Raw genomic sequence first — 18,498 nt, 5'->3', positions numbered from 1 at the left:
ATTGAAAGTTTTTTGGCTTTCAGTTTCGCTCTTCTTTAAAAATGGAGATGACATTTTTTAAACGGTGAGGATATGCTTTGGGTGAAACTGGTGAAGATCTTACATGGTGATAATGGTGGTTTTGATTGCATTTCAAATAGAAACATTGGAGCATGCTCGTGGGCTAGAATTTTGGCCTCCAACTTTCATCTCTTGAATCATGGAATATATATGGATTCGGTCTTAAAAAAGAAAATTGGTAATGGCAGAAACACAAAGTTTTGGAAGGATATTTGGTGTGAAAATCAGTGTTTAGCTGTTAAAATCCCTAGAATTTTTGAGTTAGACATAAATAAAGATTGTTATATTGGTGAAAGATTGATATATGGAGTTTGGGTTTGGGATTGGTGACATCAACCTTGTACCAGTAAAGATTTGAATCAGTTTATGGAATCACAATCTTGTATCCAGAATGTTGTCTTGACAGATTGTAATGATAGACGGTGGTGGGATTTAGCTGAAGATGACAACTTCACTGTGGGTAATGCTAGGAGATGCATCGATAATTATATTCTCTATTCGATAGATAACATCACGAGATGGAATCCGTCTTTGCCTAGGAAGGTAAACATTATGGTTTGGAGAGTTCTTTAGGATAGATTACCAACTAGAATAAATTTGTCAAAAAGGGATAGATATTCCATCTACTTTATGTCTTAATTGTAACTTAGAATGTGAAGAAGTGGACTATCTTTTTGTCAAATGTGAAGTTGCAGCTAGAACTTGGGATGCTATTTTCAGGTGGTTGGAGATATCCCAACTTGTTTTTTTATTATGTGCATGGCCTTTTTTGGTTATGATAATTTGATTATAAACTATAAAAAGAGAAGTATGGTGGACTTGATCTTGTGAACTACATTCTGGACTATATGGAAGTTATGAAAGGATGTACTCAATGAAGTTGGAAAGTTGAAGAAACATGGTATGTTGGAATGCATTAGAGAATTTTCTTTCCTTTGGTTTTCTAATAGAAATAAAAAAAACTCTCTTTTTTGGACTGATTGTTTGAAAAAACCCGATGAATCATTTGTTTTGTTTCTAGCTCCTTGTTAGATATATTTTAATATATGGAAGGTTATTTGAAAAAAATGTTAGATATATGGCCCTTCACTATTGCCTTTGACCAATATCACCACCATTGTCGTCACCTACCATCACCACCACTATTGGGTTCAGTTTTTTAGGTTTTCTGGAAGAAGATGACCTCAACAAAAACAAGAACCAACTCTAATACTAAACGACTCTTTTAAGCCTCATCTATCTTTTACCCATTTATCTCTCTCAGGACTCCAACTTTTTTGACAAATATAGACTAAAAATGAAGAACAGATCGGTGAACCCTGGTCGTAAATGGGATAAGGATTTGTCACCATTAATCACATGTATAGTGGTCGAATGGTCGGAGAAGAATAAGAGATGGGTAGACCCAAACCCTAAATCGTTGTCTCCATCTGAAGTGTTAAAACCCAAAATCTAGATTGTCGTTGTATTCCTTCATCTTTTCTGATGTGCATCTTGAAGATTCACAATCACCACCATCATGGATATACATAGCCACCACCTCAAATCTAACTTTTCAAACAGTGATGGCAATAGTTAGGTTTTCAGCATGGATCTACAGTGTCGATGGTGGCTCACAACACAAGTGGTTTAAGCGCACATGTAATGATAATGGCTCTGCAAGAACACCTTCTCCGACGAATCGGCGACTTCAGACTTCGCTAGAAGTGGCTTTAGACATCGATGGTTAGGATACGAGTGGGGGTGAGGGAGTTGGATGGAGACATTAATAGATGTACTGAGAAGGTTCGTTGGAGGGTGGAGATGGTGACGGTGGCTGGTGACTAGCCGACAAATTAGGTCTCTTCTTTCCTTCTCATCGAGTATGTGTATGTTTCTGATTAGTAACAAAGTGAAGGCTGGGGAAAGTGAAGGGGGAGGGGTGGTGTAGTGGGCCTCTATTTTTTTAAATGAAAATAATAATAAAAACAACAAATTAATTGAAAAATAAAACAATAGGGCATTATGGTCATTTCAGTTCTGGAACAGACTAAGTTCACAACAAAATCGTCTTTCATGGATAAAGCGTGCAAGATTAAGCCAATTGAGAGACGATCTGAATTAATTTTTAAAATAAGAATTAAAAAACATTTGGACATCTGCAAGAAGAATGATTTATGTATTCCTGCCGTTCTAAAAAAGAAAATGATTTATATAATTTACTCCATTATAAAATTACAAACCAACGGTTGAATGTTTCAATGTAATACTAGTTTCATTATATGAACTTAGTTTTTGTTTAAATAAACTCTTAAAATAATAGTCTTAAATACGTATTTAAACTTTATGGACTAATATGTACTATCCAAATTTTAACATTAAATATAGTGTTCATTTATAGCATAACATTATATTTAGTATATTTAGTGTCGAACTGTCGATCACCACTATTATATATAGTTATATATAGTGTTAAGTTTAGTAGAATTAAAGCATTATAGTGTAAAAGATAATTTAATGTTGGTTTTACTGTTGGGTTGGAGATGCATTAAAACCATATCAAATGTAATTTATTTTCTAATATTGATGTATTTCACTTTTAAGAAATGATTTTTTGCCCGTGCCTGTTGATGATAATCACATGGTGGTAGTGGTACCTTTAACAAATATCTTGATACACAAGCTCTATCGAATATCGACTATCAATTAAAAAACACAAAAACACATCATTAGTATTTATTATTTTTTTTGCTTCATATCTTTCTTTTAGTAAGAGTTGGTGGGAAGTATTGTGTTTTGCCATTTCTTATTTTTGAAGATGGCAATAAAGAGTAGTTGGCACATGTGATAGCACAGCGCGTAGATCTAACATTCGCTTTCGTGTCGGCAACGTGGGCGCATCGTTGCCACTCCACGATCACCTTCCACATACGCATAGTTTTGGTCCCGTTAGATGTAGTTTCTTAAAAAACACATCTAACTGTCTAATGTTACATGTAGTTTCTTGAAAAAGAAGGTTAAAATTGTTGTTAATTAATCAATTATGTAAAATAAAGACAAAATTGCAAGAATGGTCCCTGTGGTTAGGTCGAAATTGTCACTTTGGGCCAAACATGTTTGGACTAGCACTCATGGTCCAAAGATTTCATTTTCTTGCCACTTTGGTCCAATTTACTTTAAACTTTTTGGTAATGACTATTTTGCCATTGGGTTTTCGTTTTCAGTTTTATTTATTTATTTATATACTTTAATAATTAAAAGAAAAATAAAAAAATATCTCTCTCTCTCTCTCTCTCTCTCTCTCTCTCTCTCAACCCAACTCATCCCTTATCATTTGCAAGAACAAAGACATTCCTGCATACCAAAAGGGCTCGAGAAGCGTTTTTTGATCCTTACTCTAAACACATCAACATAACAATGGATAAATTGGTGATAGTGGGAACTATCTACTATTCAAACTCACAGAGATCTTTAGGTTTTATTGCCCCACCCTCGTAACCAGCAACCACCAATGCCTCCGCTGTGGAATTTGCTACCTTCAACACCCTTCTTCTTCACTACCTCACATCGTCAAGATCAATCATCTGCCCTCATCATCTCCTGCTTTGATTTTGAACCTAGAAACCATTCACAAACTACCCCTTTTAGTCATTACATGAATCAAACCTTATTTCCCTTCATCCTCTTTCACCATCACTGTAAAAAATGATTTCTGCAACGTAATCCTAATTTTGGTTGATTTCGGATGTGAAAGCCCTATGTCTTTCCATCTCTATCACCCTCACTGAATCTCTCAATTTCTCTCGTTTCCCTTCTACTTACGATTGAAAAAAGAGTGAACTGGGTATTGAACGATTTTGTTCTTTTCCAATGAAAAGTGTGGTTTAGGGCTTTCTTATGATTTGGGATTTATTCCCAATTTGCCCTCTATATTTCTTTCAGGTAATTTAGTATATCCCAATCAAGGTTCATGATTGGCAAATTTCATTACTACTCTGTTTTGTTCTTATTTCGTTGCATATCTGTAAATACGATTTTCATATGGGTTCCACTCTAAACCTTTTTAACTCTCTGGGTTAATGTGTATCTGGATTTGTGTATGATTTATTTATGTCTTGTAAACTAGATTGAACTTCCATACAAGGTTGTGAACAAATCAAATTGATGATAGGTCGCAAAATGGATGATATTAGCAGCCATGGTCTAAGCTTTGGAACAAGTTTGGAATTCGATGAGGGGGGGGGGGGGTGGGGGGAAGTGGCTAGGGTTTAGCATGTGACATCCTCATTTTTCACGGCCAAAAAATACCGATGTTGTTTATGCTTTATAAAAATCAGAGTACTTCTTTTAATAAAAATGTTGCGGAATTTGTTCCCAGTAAAACATGATAAATATGTTATCAAAGCATTTCTGAAGAAATGTATTTTGATTCATTTTAAAACATTTGGGATGTCGTCGTCAATACAGAAACATAAGCATAAACAGAACTTACATTCATTATCACTAGTGATCTATATCTCCTTAATCTCTCAGTGTAATGTGACTTCATATCAACACCTGTGATATAAATAAACTGAGTGGGTCAGGTTGGGAAACCTGGTGAGTACATAGGGTTTTCAACCCACAATAATATAATTATTATATTTAATCATCAAACAGTTAACCCAATTACCCATCCCCATTATCTTCTTTACTCTTAAGGGTCTACCCTAAGAATCAGCTACTCCTCGTTAATTCATTCCTAAGGATCATCCTAAGGAATCGACATGAAATCCATCGTTGTCAGGGTTTACTCAACGGACACTAAATCCATAGTTGCCAGGGTTTTCTCAACAGGCACTAAATCCATAGCTGCCAGGGCTATTTCGTTTATCGACAGTATCCACTCGCAATACATGTCAATGGGTTTTTAGAGTACACCGGTGAACACATCGTTCACAACACATACAGGTTGCGATCCTGCTAGTGTTCCACTGGACCATCAAGAATAGTCCGTGGTTGTCATCCATACTCTGCTGAAAGATGGGGCCATCATTTAGGAAAAAGGCTTCTCACATCGTCCACCTCTCACCCTCACCTCACGGTCTATTTCACATCTCAACTCATCATCCAACTCATACTCCATCTATTACATCTACCCATGTTTTGCCCCAATATTATCGTAGATATAAAATACATATACAGTTTAAATCATTTAAAACATGTATAAAATCGTTCATCCAGCATAGATAGCAATTATACACATAATATTCACACATAGCACGTAGTTTATATAAAATACTTCATATCTATGTGTAAGATGAAAGGGACCATGCACTCACTTGATTAGGTGGTGATTCCGAACTCAGACAGCACTTCGTTATCTCAAAACAATTTTCCTCGACAAAACCTAGTATCAATACCACTAGGGTTTAGTTTTTAACGTTAACCGCGACTAATTAATAGTCTAGCTATTATTACTATTATATAAGCGTTACATAACACTCAATATAACTCATAATAATAGCCCAAATAATTATTTTAAGGTCCTAATATTGTTACTATAATTAAATAAAAGTTATATTAAATATAGTATAGGCGTAGCTTACTTACAATGAGTTTTTTATTAAAAACCGGGCTTCACTGGAGCAGCGTTTCCGAGCCGAAAACTTTTCTTCTCGGAGCCGTCGGGCGCTCCGGGGCTTTCTTGTCGTGCTAGGGAGGTTCCCTCGACTTCGGAGGGGGTTTGGGAGGTTAGAGAGAAGTTAGAGAGAGAAAGAAAGGCTTATGGTGTGAAGAAAATATGAGGAGTTCGCCCTTTATTTATAAGAATTTGATAGTAAAGTAGTCTCCAAGCATCGTCTGTATCTTTTGCGTACGAGCTCCATTTTCTACGTTATTTATATACACACATTGGTATTTATGAGTACTAAAACTTTCATTTAGACCTCGTTGGCTAATTCTCAATCTATCTCGGATTTACAAAACTGTATCGAATTTGGCGCGCTCGAAAATTAGAGACTAAGCTTCGTCCATAACTTTCGCATACGAGCTTCGTTTTTGACGTTATTTATATCCACGCGTAGGTAAAAATAAAATCTACAACTTTCCTTTTTACTCCGTCAGCTAATTCTCGACCGATATTAAATTTAACAGTAGGAGGTGATTACACTGTAAAATGTCCGCGTAAAATTCATAGCTTTTACATACGTTACGTCTGTCTTTTTGTCGTTGAGTTCCTATTAATGAGATATTAAACTCTCATTTAGGTCGCGTAAGCCAAATACCGCTCGAACTAAAATTCGAGTTTCGGGCCATGCACCGCTATGCTAAATCCTAGAAAAATCATAACTTCCTCATACGAAGTCAGATTTGGGTGTTCTTTTTATGGACACTCTCGGTTGAACATTTTCTATGAATTTTGTTTAGAACTTTAAGGCTAAAAGTAGCTCTATCGTAAATTCACTATTTACACTTCCCGGTGTCGTGCCAGTTCCGTCGCGAAACTTCGACGGGTCATAACTTCTTCGTTGTAACTCGGATTTCGACGCTCTTTATATGTACGCAAACCTTGTAACATATACTAAAACTTGGTTAAGATTATTTATTCTAAATAATCTTTTGCCAAAAAGTCGTTTTCGACCCCTATTATCTCTAAATTGACTAGCCCGGATCTACGGGCGTTACAGTTATCTCCCCCTTAGGATGATTACGTCCCGGAATCATCAAAGAAACAGGGCTCAGATGATGTGACACCCAATTTTTTTTTTTGCAAAAATTTTAAACTTTTAAAACCCATCTTAAGTTAAATTAAAACAACTGAAATAGTCATAACATAATCCATCAACTTAATAATCATATAAAATAAGTGCGGAAGTAATAATAATAATAAGGTCCCAACAAAATAACTAGTAGCGATGTCCCGATGCTCCATGTCAAGCCTTAGCCTCTTTAATCTTAGCACCTGAAAAGTTATAAGGGAAAAACGTAAGCACGAAGCTTAGTGAATTCAAACACAGACATTGTACTAACATTCATATTTACTAGCCCTAATCCATTTTCCAATTATAATGATAAAGACAAAGAACGAATCAATGTCTATATTACGAGAAGGACTTGTAGGTTTGAACCGCACCGGGAAGATCCCGTATCATTTGGCCCTAATCACCGCACCTCACGAAGAGTATTACGTTGGTGATCTTACCTACCCACCGCACCGGTAAATCCGTATCCTTTGGTGGTGTCCCCATATCCATAATTAGTTACATACAGTGCACATGTACGAATTAAAACAATACCTATATAGCATGCTTTTATAATAAATTCAAATAATCACACACGAGCTAACTAGCAAACACAATCATCAATACAACGGTGTGAGAGAACTCACCTTGAGTGAGTATTAAGGATGGCTAACAATCAAATAATGCTACCAAGCTTGAGCAAACTTCAAAACCTCACCTAAGAAGGACTAAAGGTTAGAAAGGAGAAGTAACGAAGCTATGAGTTGAGAAAAGAGTAATCACAGCAAGGTCTCTAAAACAGACCTGCTGTTCAAAACGGATTTACTCCAAAATCTAAAACAGAAACATAGCTTTAACTAAATTTTATAGGAAACTATGATTGCTCAGGATTCCATAACTATAAAGAACTCATTCTAACTCCAAAAGATGAATTAAATATGAATTTTACAAATTGGTGTATCACTTCTGTCTCCAACAATACAGTCAAGTGATGTTGGCCAATTCTACCCAACTTGTGAGTAGAATTCGTCCAAAAGAAAATTAAGAGAAGTAAAGGACATAAAATTGAAAGTCTCAGAGTTGGAATTGAATGAAAAGCATCTCTCAAACTCCAGATATAAAATTCACATTGTGGACAATCACAGCACTAGCAAAAGCTGGTGACTGCCCACTGACCTGGAGTGTGGATCCATTCTAACCAATTTATAATTGGAAATAACACCCCATATTCTCCAGATCTTAAATTCATAATATAAGGAACATATAGAAACTTGGAATCACTCTGGATCCTTTTCCAAGCCTTAGAAATGATGAAAACAAAATGACATATCAGAACAGACCCGGATTAGACCTAACAGCAAAGATGCCATTCTTTCACATAGATAAAGCCCTTATCAGTGAGGTTGGCCTTCTTAAGAAAGTTAGCCAACTCAATTTGTGAACTTTTGGAACTGGTTTGGGGTCCGTTTGAGTTCTAGAGATCCAGATATGATTTTTACAAAATGACTACAGATCTGATGGAAAACAGAATCGTAGCCACCCGTGATTCCTTTTTGGCTTATCCATCCTTCTCCTTTTGAAACACATTTTAAGATGTGTTCATCATCCCAATTCAGTCCCCATGATAATGGTGGTACTAAAAAGGGTTAGGGATCATTAGGATTTCATTTAGCCTCAAGGATGTAATAATAATCAACATGAAAATAAACATAAGCACATAAAATCATCATTCTCCCTTTTAGGGTTTCCATGATCTTTTGCCACATGTAATCCCCTAGATCCATCATCCACCATATATGGGGTGAAGATAGGATCTTGAGATGATGTATAACATACAATTACAAATAAAATAAGAAGGAGAAGAGGTGAAGATGAAATCATAAAACTAGAACAAGGTTATGAATCAAGTCGTAAGAAAGGATAAGGAGGTTCATACCAATACGAATCAAGGCTGGAAATGAACAAGAATTAAGCTCCAAACAGCCCCTTGGCTGCTCTTGATCCCAAAGAGAGAGAGAGGGACGATCTTTGAGAGAGAGGGAGGGTTTAGAGTGTTTTCCTTGTGTGTGTTCCAAATGATTCAATTTACACATTAAGTACTATTAACTAGATGGACTTTGCAAATAGGCCCATAGCCCATGGACTTCAATAAAAGGAGTTTACAAGATGATCAAAAGAGTCCAATAACATAAGAAATCAGAAATTGGTTAAATAAATTAACCCAAGGTTACAAGGATAATTAAATTAAAATAACCAAACGTACCGAGAAAACCCGGGGCGTTACAACTCTCCCCCACTAAGAACAGACTTCGTCCTCGAAGTCAACACCTAGAAACAGATCCGGATAATGAGCCCGCATCTCGCATTCCGGTTCCCAAGTCCATTCTGAACCCTTCCTATGTTGCCACTGCACCTTAACCAGGTTTATAGTCTTGTTGCGGAGAGCTTTCGTCTTTCGTTCTAAAATAGCGATTGGTTTCTCAACATAATTGAGACGCTCGTCAATTTGTATGTCCTCCAGTGGTATCACAGCGGTCTCATCAACAACGCATTTTCGTAACTGAGTCACATGGAACGTATTATGAATTAGACTAAGCTCGTCAGGAAGCTCTAAACGGTAAGCCACCTTCCCCACACGAGCTATGACCTTGTAGGGTCCAATGAATCGGGGTCCGAGCTTTCCCCGCTTCCGAAATCGAATCACACCTTTCCAGGGGGAAACTTTAAGCAACACATAATCTCCCACCTGGAACTCAAGATTGGAGCGTCTTTTGTCGGCATAACTTTTCTGACGATTGCTCGCTGTGACCAAATGATCCCGAATCACTTGGATTTTCTCCGTGGTCTGTAGCACGATATCGGTACTCCCAAGTACCCTCTGCCCAACCTCGCCCCAACAAACGGGCGTCCTGCACTTCCTCCCGTACAAGGCTTCATACGGAGGCATTTTAATGCTCGAGTGATAGCTGTTGTTATAAGAAAACTCAGCTAGATGTAGATGGTCATCCCAACTACCCCCAAAATAAATCGCACATGCCCGAAGCATGTCCTCCCAGGTCTGAATCGTCCGCTCACTCTGCCCGTCTGTCTGCGGATGGAAGGCGGTACTAAAATGTAATCGTGTGCCCAATTCCTCTTGAAACTTCCTCCAGAACCGAGAGGTAAATCGGGTGTCTCGATCGGAGACGATAGAAACGGGCACCCCATGTAATGAGACAATCTCCCAAACAAAGATCTCGGCTAATTTCTCCGCCGATGAGCTCTCCTTTATAGCCAGAAAGTGAGCACTCTTAGTCAAACGATCAACAATCAACCATATCGTATCTGATCCTCGGGCAGTTCTAGGAAGTTTTGTAATGAAGTCCATGGTTAGATGCTCCCATTTCCATTCCGGAATCTCCAATGGTTGCAACTTCCCATGCGGTTTCTGGTGTTCCGCCTTGACCTTCCGACAGGTCATACATTCTTCCACAAATCGAGCCACATCATTCTTCATTCCATGCCACCAGTAAGCCTCATGAAGGTCCCGATACATTTTAGTAGCACCAGGATGGATAGAAAATTTTGACTTATGAGACTCATCCATTAGGGTTTTCTGATTTCCCCCGGTATATGGGACCCAAACCCTACCGTAGCGAGTCAGCAAACCCCGCCCGTCTCGTTCCATCTTAGGCAACTCTTTCCCAATCTTCTCACGCCTGATGTTTTCCTCCAGTATTGCCGTCTTTTAGGCGTCCCGGATTAGATCTAACAAAGACGACACCATCATGATCCGGAGACACTTAGCTCGAATCGGTTCGGCAGATTGTTTACGACTGAGAGCATCAGCTACCACATTAGCTTTACCGGGGTGGTAGTGAATTTCACAATCATAATCTTTTACCATATCCAACCCTCGGATCTGCCTCATATTCAAATCCCGCTGCTCGAACAAATATTTTAGACTCTTATGGTCAGTGTATATGATAAACTTCACTCCATAGAGATAGTATCTCCAAATCTTAAGAGCGAAAACAACAGCCCCAAGCTCCAAATCATGAGTGGGGTAGTTTCGTTCATGGGGTTTCAGCTGTCGGGAGGCATAGGCTATCACCCTATCTCGTTGCATTAACACGGCACCAAGACTTTGAAGCGATGCATCACAGTAAACCACCATATCCTCAACCCCATCAGGTAAGGCCAAAATCGGAGCTTCACACAATCGTTTCCTTAACTCATCAAACGCCAGTTGCTGCTCCGGGCCCCAAACGAATTTCATTGATTTCTTGGTCAATCGGGTGAGTGGTAAGGCGATTTTAGAGAAATTTTCAATGAACCTCCGGTAATAACCGGCTAAACCCAAGAAACTGCGAATTTCAGAAAGTGTTTTTGGAATCTTCCATTGTTTAACCGCATTAACCTTGGCTTGATCGACCTTAATACCGTTTTCTCAATGTTAGAGGGTGAGTACGGAATGCTGTTTTCTCAATGTCTTCTTCACGAACCCGCATCTGATGGTAACCGTAACGTAAATCAATCTTGGAAAACCAAGATGCTCCCTGAAGCTGATCGAAAAGATCGTCAATACGTGCCAACGGGTACCTATTCTTTATCGTGCGCTTGTTTAGCTCCCTATAATCAATACACATTCGCTGGGATCCATCTTTCTTCTTCACAAAGAGAATAGGAGCACCCCAAGGCGAGCAGCTTGGCCGTATAAACCCTTTATCACTTAGATCTTGAAGTTGATCTTGGAGCTCTTTCATTTCAGGTGGTGCCAAGCGGTAAGGAGATTTCGCTACCGGAGTCGCACCTGGCACCAAATCAATGCGAAACTCCACTTGCCGAACAGGTGGCAAGCCAGGGAGTTCCTCCAGAAAGACATCGCTGAAGTCGGAAACGATAGGAACGTCGTCTAGTGCTATAGCAGAAGAGCAAGAAGCCATAGCCAGGCGGGGAATGTCCCCCTGAATAATAAGTTCTCCACCTCTAGGGTTTCGAACACGAACTTGCTTCTTACGACAGTGGATTTCCGCATCAAACGCATCAAGCCAATCCATGCCTACGATAACGCAGAGCTCTCGCATCGCAATAGGGATAATATCAATAGGGAATTCAACTCCAGAAAACTCGAGTGTGCAACCCCGATAGACATCGGTGACAGAAATAGTGCGGTTGTCGACAACATCGACAACCATTGGGTGAGCCAATTTTCCGATACTACGCCCCAAACGATTAATAAACGTGTGAGATACAAAAGAATGGGTAGCACCGCTATCAAACATAACAACATCGGGCTTGGAATCTAGCAAATAAGTGTCTGCCAGTGTCGTTGTAATCACCGGCTCCTCCACAGTCATCTGGTGAGCACGACCTCGTGTCACCATAGTGGTTCCCTTAGAGGATGATGCAATTGCAGGATTTGTACCCCTGTCTCCTTTACCAGTCTTCAACTTCGGGCATTCAGGCTTCTTGTGTCCCGTCTCGTTGCAGTGATAGCAGATGGGAACTGCAGAAGTAATATGAGGAACTGCACTCGCAGGGGGAGCCCTACAATTCTTCCAATGATGCCCTGGCTTTTTACAGTTGTAGCGTATCAACGGATTTTTCTCGCCCTGACTTGAAGACGGCTTGTACTCATACCTTGACTTACCACCCTGCTTTTGCTTTTTCTGGGCATCTCCGGATGTCTTGGAGGAGGTGTCATTGGCCTTCCTCTTGGTCTGGGTCTGCAACTCGATTTCCCTCCTCCTCGCTGCATCCATGATCGCGGATAAAGTCGGGAACTCCTGCATGCTAACGAATTCCCGAATCTCAGTACGTAGAATGGTAGTGTACCGGCTGACTAACCAGGCCGCGTTCCCAGCAAACGAGGGGCAAAAAGATAGCATCTCCAAGAACTTGGCGTACAGGTCACTAACGGATTCAGTAGTCTGCTGTAAGGCCATGAACTCTTGCTGCATCCGCTGCTGCTCCACCTTAGGCACATATTGTGCCTCGAACCTCTCCACAAATTGGGCCCAAGACATGGCCCTCACTTAGTCTTCGTTCAATAGGGCGGTGATGGTGTTCCACTATGTCTTTCCCCTTTTTCACAGCTGATTCATGGCGATCACTGCTTTGTACTAGTTCGGACACCCAACACTTATGAAGGCGCCCTCAACATCTGACACCCAGGGCTTAGTAGCAACTGGGTCGGATTCACCATTCCAAAGAGGAGAGCTACACTTGTTGAACTTCTCGAAGTAGTATGCCGAATCCTGAACAGGCAGAGACAGTAACACCGCTCATCCAGAAGAGCACCGAATTGGTTGATTATGTCGTTGGTCACACCCGGGATTAGTTCGTTGAAACCGTTATTGAATTCCTCAACGACAATATCCCTAACTTGCTCCATTTGGAGCTGATTAAGTCGAGCAGGCGGAGCCATTGGTATCCACAGAAGAAGGAAAATCTTAGAAACAATTCAGTCTAGATATTTCTAGGAAGACAAAACACTCAGCTTGCCGAAAATTTTTCAACCTTGCCCCGACTCGAAACCGGCACCGATGTTTCAAATAGTAGGGGCCCTTCTACTACCTTCCACACAAGTTCCAATTTCGCATTCGCGTCTAGTTTCAAAATTTCCAGTTCGCTCTAGTCGTTAATTTTACAACTCTCTCACATGTTAACACTAACTAAGTGTGTAATCTAATATTTTAAGGCTAGTAGAATCCAATTCATCGTCAACAATTTAACATAAACATTTAACATAAGAAATAAGGCTTACTTGGCTGGCTGACTGGTACACCGCGACATCTTTCACTACTAGTCTTCAGAAAGTTTGAAAAATATTTTAAAAAGAAAATAAACTCTTATAGAGCCTCAAATTTGAGTCTAGAACATCCACAAGAATGCCTAGTTCCCTCAAACTGTGGCTCTGATACCAACTTGTGACACCCAATTTTTTTTTTTGCAAAAATTTTAAACTTTTAAAACCCATCTTAAGTTAAATTAAAACAACTGAAATAGTCATAACATAATCCATCAACTTAATAATCATATAAAATAAGTGCGGAAGTAATAATAATAATAAGGTCCCAACAAAATAACTAGTAGCGATGTCCCGATGCTCCATGTCAAGCCTTAGCCTCTTTAATCTTAGCACCTGAAAAGTTATAAGGGAAAAACGTAAGCACGAAGCTTAGTGAATTCAAACACAGACATTGTACTAACATTCATATTTACTAGCCCTAATCCATTTTCCAATTATAATGATAAAGACAAAGAACGAATCAATGTCTATATTACGAGAAGGACTTGTAGGTTTGAACCGCACCGGGAAGATCCCGTATCATTTGGCCCTAATCACCGCACCTCACGAAGAGTATTACGTTGGTGATCTTACCTACCCACCGCACCGGTAAATCCGTATCCTTTGGTGGTGTCCCCATATCCATAATTAGTTACATACAGTGCACATGTACGAATTAAAACAATACCTATATAGCATGCTTTTATAATAAATTCAAATAATCACACACGAGCTAACTAGCAAACACAATCATCAATACAACGGTGTGAGAGAACTCACCTTGAGTGAGTATTAAGGATGGCTAACAATCAAATAATGCTACCAAGCTTGAGCAAACTTCAAAACCTCACCTAAGAAGGACTAAAGGTTAGAAAGGAGAAGTAACGAAGCTATGAGTTGAGAAAAGAGTAATCACAGCAAGGTCTCTAAAACAGACCTGCTGTTCAAAACGGATTTACTCCAAAATCTAAAACAGAAACATAGCTTTAACTAAATTTTATAGGAAACTATGATTGCTCAGGATTCCATAACTATAAAGAACTCATTCTAACTCCAAAAGATGAATTAAATATGAATTTTACAAATTGGTGTATCACTTCTGTCTCCAACAATACAGTCAAGTGATGTTGGCCAATTCTACCCAACTTGTGAGTAGAATTCGTCCAAAAGAAAATTAAGAGAAGTAAAGGACATAAAATTGAAAGTCTCAGAGTTGGAATTGAATGAAAAGCATCTCTCAAACTCCAGATATAAAATTCACATTGTGGACAATCACAGCACTAGCAAAAGCTGGTGACTGCCCACTGACCTGGAGTGTGGATCCATTCTAACCAATTTATAATTGGAAATAACACCCCATATTCTCCAGATCTTAAATTCATAATATAAGGAACATATAGAAACTTGGAATCACTCTGGATCCTTTTCCAAGCCTTAGAAATGATGAAAACAAAATGACATATCAGAACAGACCCGGATTAGACCTAACAGCAAAGATGCCATTCTTTCACATAGATAAAGCCCTTATCAGTGAGGTTGGCCTTCTTAAGAAAGTTAGCCAACTCAATTTGTGAACTTTTGGAACTGGTTTGGGGTCCGTTTGAGTTCTAGAGATCCAGATATGATTTTTACAAAATGACTACAGATCTGATGGAAAACAGAATCGTAGCCACCCGTGATTCCTTTTTGGCTTATCCATCCTTCTCCTTTTGAAACACATTTTAAGATGTGTTCATCATCCCAATTCAGTCCCCATGATAATGGTGGTACTAAAAAGGGTTAGGGATCATTAGGATTTCATTTAGCCTCAAGGATGTAATAATAATCAACATGAAAATAAACATAAGCACATAAAATCATCATTCTCCCTTTTAGGGTTTCCATGATCTTTTGCCACATGTAATCCCCTAGATCCATCATCCACCATATATGGGGTGAAGATAGGATCTTGAGATGATGTATAACATACAATTAAAAATAAAATAAGAAGGAGAAGAGGTGAAGATGAAATCATAAAACTAGAACAAGGTTATGAATCAAGTCGTAAGAAAGGATAAGGAGGTTCATACCAATACGAATCAAGGCTGGAAATGAACAAGAATTAAGCTCCAAACAGCCCCTTGGCTGCTCTTGATCCCAAAGAGAGAGAGAGGGACGATCTTTGAGAGAGAGGGAGGGTTTAGAGTGTTTTCCTTGTGTGTGTTCCAAATGATTCAATTTACACATTAAGTACTATTAACTAGATGGACTTTGCAAATAGGCCCATAGCCCATGGACTTCAATAAAAGGAGTTTACAAGATGATCAAAAGAGTCCAATAACATAAGAAATCAGAAATTGGTTAAATAAATTAACCCAAGGTTACAAGGATAATTAAATTAAAATAACCAAACGTACCGAGAAAACCCGGGGCGTTACAACTCTCCCCCACTAAGAACAGACTTCGTCCTCGAAGTCAACACCTAGAAACAGATCCGGATAATGAGCCCGCATCTCGCATTCCGGTTCCCAAGTCCATTCTGAACCCTTCCTATGTTTCCACTGCACCTTAACCAGGTTTATAGTCTTGTTGCGGAGAGCTTTCGTCTTTCGTTCTAAAATAGCGATTGGTTTCTCAACATAATTGAGACGCTCGTCAATTTGTATGTCCTCCAGTGGTATCACAGCGGTCTCATCAACAACGCATTTTCGTAACTGAGTCACATGGAACGTATTATGAATTAGACTAAGCTCGTCAGGAAGCTCTAAACGGTAAGCCACCTTCCCCACACGAGCTATGACCTTGTAGGGTCCAATGAATCGGGGTCCGAGCTTTCCCCGCTTCCGAAATCGAATCACACCTTTCCAGGGGGAAACTTTAAGCAACACATAATCTCCCACCTGGAACTCAAGATTGGAGCGTCTTTTGTCGGCATAACTTTTCTGAAGATTGCTCGCTGTGACCAAATGATCCCGAATCACTTGGATTTTCTCCGTGGTCTGTAGCACGATATCGGTACTCCCAAGTACCCTCTGCCCAACCTCGCCCCAACAAACGGGCGTCCTGCACTTCCTCCCGTACAAGGCTTCATACGGAGGCATTTTAATGCTCGAGTGATAGCTGTTGTTATAAGAAAACTCAGCTAGATGTAGATGGTCATCCCAACTACCCCCAAAATAAATCGCACATGCCCGAAGCATGTCCTCCCAGGTCTGAATCGTCCGCTCACTCTGCCCGTCTGTCTGCGGATGGAAGGCGGTACTAAAATGTAATCGTGTGCCCAATTCCTCTTGAAACTTCCTCCAGAACCGAGAGGTAAATCGGGTGTCTCGATCGGAGACGATAGAAACGGGCACCCCATGTAATGAGACAATCTCCCAAACAAAGATCTCGGCTAATTTCTCCGCCGATGAGCTCTCCTTTATAGCCAGAAAGTGAGCACTCTTAGTCAAACGATCAACAATCACCCATATCGTATCTGATCCTCGGGCAGTTCTAGGAAGTTTTGTAATGAAGTCCATGGTTAGATGCTCCCATTTCCATTCCGGAATCTCCAATGGTTGCAACTTCCCATGCGGTTTCTGGTGTTCCGCCTTGACCTTCCGACAGGTCATACATTCTTCCACAAATCGAGCCACATCATTCTTCATTCCATGCCACCAGTAAGCCTCATGAAGGTCCCGATACATTTTAGTAACACTAGGATGGATAGAAAATTTTGACTTATGAGACTCATCCATTAGGGTTTTCTGATTTCCCCCGGTATATGGGACCCAAACCCTACCGTAGCGAGTCAGCAAACCCCGCCCGTCTCGTTCCATCTTAGGCAACTCTTTCCCAATCTTCTCACGCCTGATGTTTTCCTCCAGTATTGCCGTCTTTTAGGCGTCCCGGATTAGATCTAACAAAGACGACACCATCATGATCCGGAGACACTTAGCTCGAATCGGTTCGGCAGATTGTTTACGACTGAGAGCATCAGCTACCACATTAGCTTTACCGGGGTGGTAGTGAATTTCACAATCATAATCTTTTACCATATCCAACCCTCGGATCTGCCTCATATTCAAATCCCGCTGCTCGAACAAATATTTTAGACTCTTATGGTCAGTGTATATGATAAACTTCACTCCATAGAGATAGTATCTCCAAATCTTAAGAGCGAAAACAACAGCCCCAAGCTCCAAATCATGAGTGGGGTAGTTTCGTTCATGGGGTTTCAGCTGTCGGGAGGCATAGGCTATCACCCTATCTCGTTGCATTAACACGGCACCAAGACTTTGAAGCGATGCATCACAGTAAACCACCATATCCTCAACCCCATCAGGTAAGGCCAAAATCGGAGCTTCACACAATCGTTTCCTTAACTCATCAAACGCCAGTTGCTGCTCCGGGCCCCAAACGAATTTCATTGATTTCTTGGTCAATCGGGTGAGTGGTAAGGCGATTTTAGAGAAATTTTCAATGAACCTCCGGTAATAACCGGCTAAACCCAAGAAACTGCGAATTTCAGAAAGTGTTTTTGGAATCTTCCATTGTTTAACCGCATTAACCTTGGCTTGATCGACCTTAATACCGTTTTCTCAATGTTAGAGGGTGAGTACGGAATGCTGTTTTCTCAATGTCTTCTTCACGAACCCGCATCTGATGGTAACCGTAACGTAAATCAATCTTGGAAAACCAAGATGCTCCCTGAAGCTGATCGAAAAGATCGTCAATACGTGCCAACGGGTACCTATTCTTTATCGTGCGCTTGTTTAGCTCCCTATAATCAATACACATTCGCTGGGATCCATCTTTCTTCTTCACAAAGAGAATAGGAGCACCCCAAGGCGAGCAGCTTGGCCGTATAAACCCTTTATCACTTAGATCTTGAAGTTGATCTTGGAGCTCTTTCATTTCAGGTGGTGCCAAGCGGTAAGGAGATTTCGCTACCGGAGTCGCACCTGGCACCAAATCAATGCGAAACTCCACTTGCCGAACAGG

General features: G+C 40.0%; 1 protein-coding gene across 1 annotated transcript; it reads right to left on the bottom strand.

Moving 5' to 3' along the window:
- Positions 1-2,134: 2,134 nt before the first annotated feature.
- LOC128132370 (uncharacterized) lies at positions 2,135-12,505 on the bottom strand. The gene is made up of 3 exons (XM_052768901.1): positions 11,807-12,505; positions 2,697-2,738; positions 2,135-2,155 (listed from the first exon to the last, which is right to left on the bottom strand). The coding sequence occupies exons 1-3, from the start codon at positions 12,503-12,505 to the stop codon at positions 2,135-2,137; spliced, it is 762 nt and encodes a 253-aa protein (XP_052624861.1).
- Between the last annotated feature and the right edge of the window lie 5,993 nt (positions 12,506-18,498).

Source organism: Lactuca sativa, chromosome 2 (assembly GCF_002870075.4).
Source record: "Lactuca sativa cultivar Salinas chromosome 2, Lsat_Salinas_v11, whole genome shotgun sequence".
Taxonomy (NCBI): domain Eukaryota; kingdom Viridiplantae; phylum Streptophyta; class Magnoliopsida; order Asterales; family Asteraceae; genus Lactuca; species Lactuca sativa.
The sequence above is the reverse complement of the archived record's forward strand: the minus strand, read 5'-3'. Positions and strand labels throughout refer to the sequence as shown.

Excerpts from the sequence above, each read along its gene's own strand:
- LOC128132370 (XM_052768901.1), bottom strand. The coding sequence starts at position 12,505 with ATGGATGCAGCGAGGAGGAGGGAAATCGAGTTGCAGACCCAGACCAAG. Across the intron at positions 2,739-11,806 it reads TGCGAGAGCTCTGCGTTATC|TCGATATTCGATAGAGCTTG; the intron begins GTAGGCATGGAT and ends TTTAATTGATAG. Across the intron at positions 2,156-2,696 it reads TATCAAGATATTTGTTAAAG|ATCGTCTCTCAATTGGCTTA; the intron begins GTACCACTACCA and ends AAATTAATTCAG.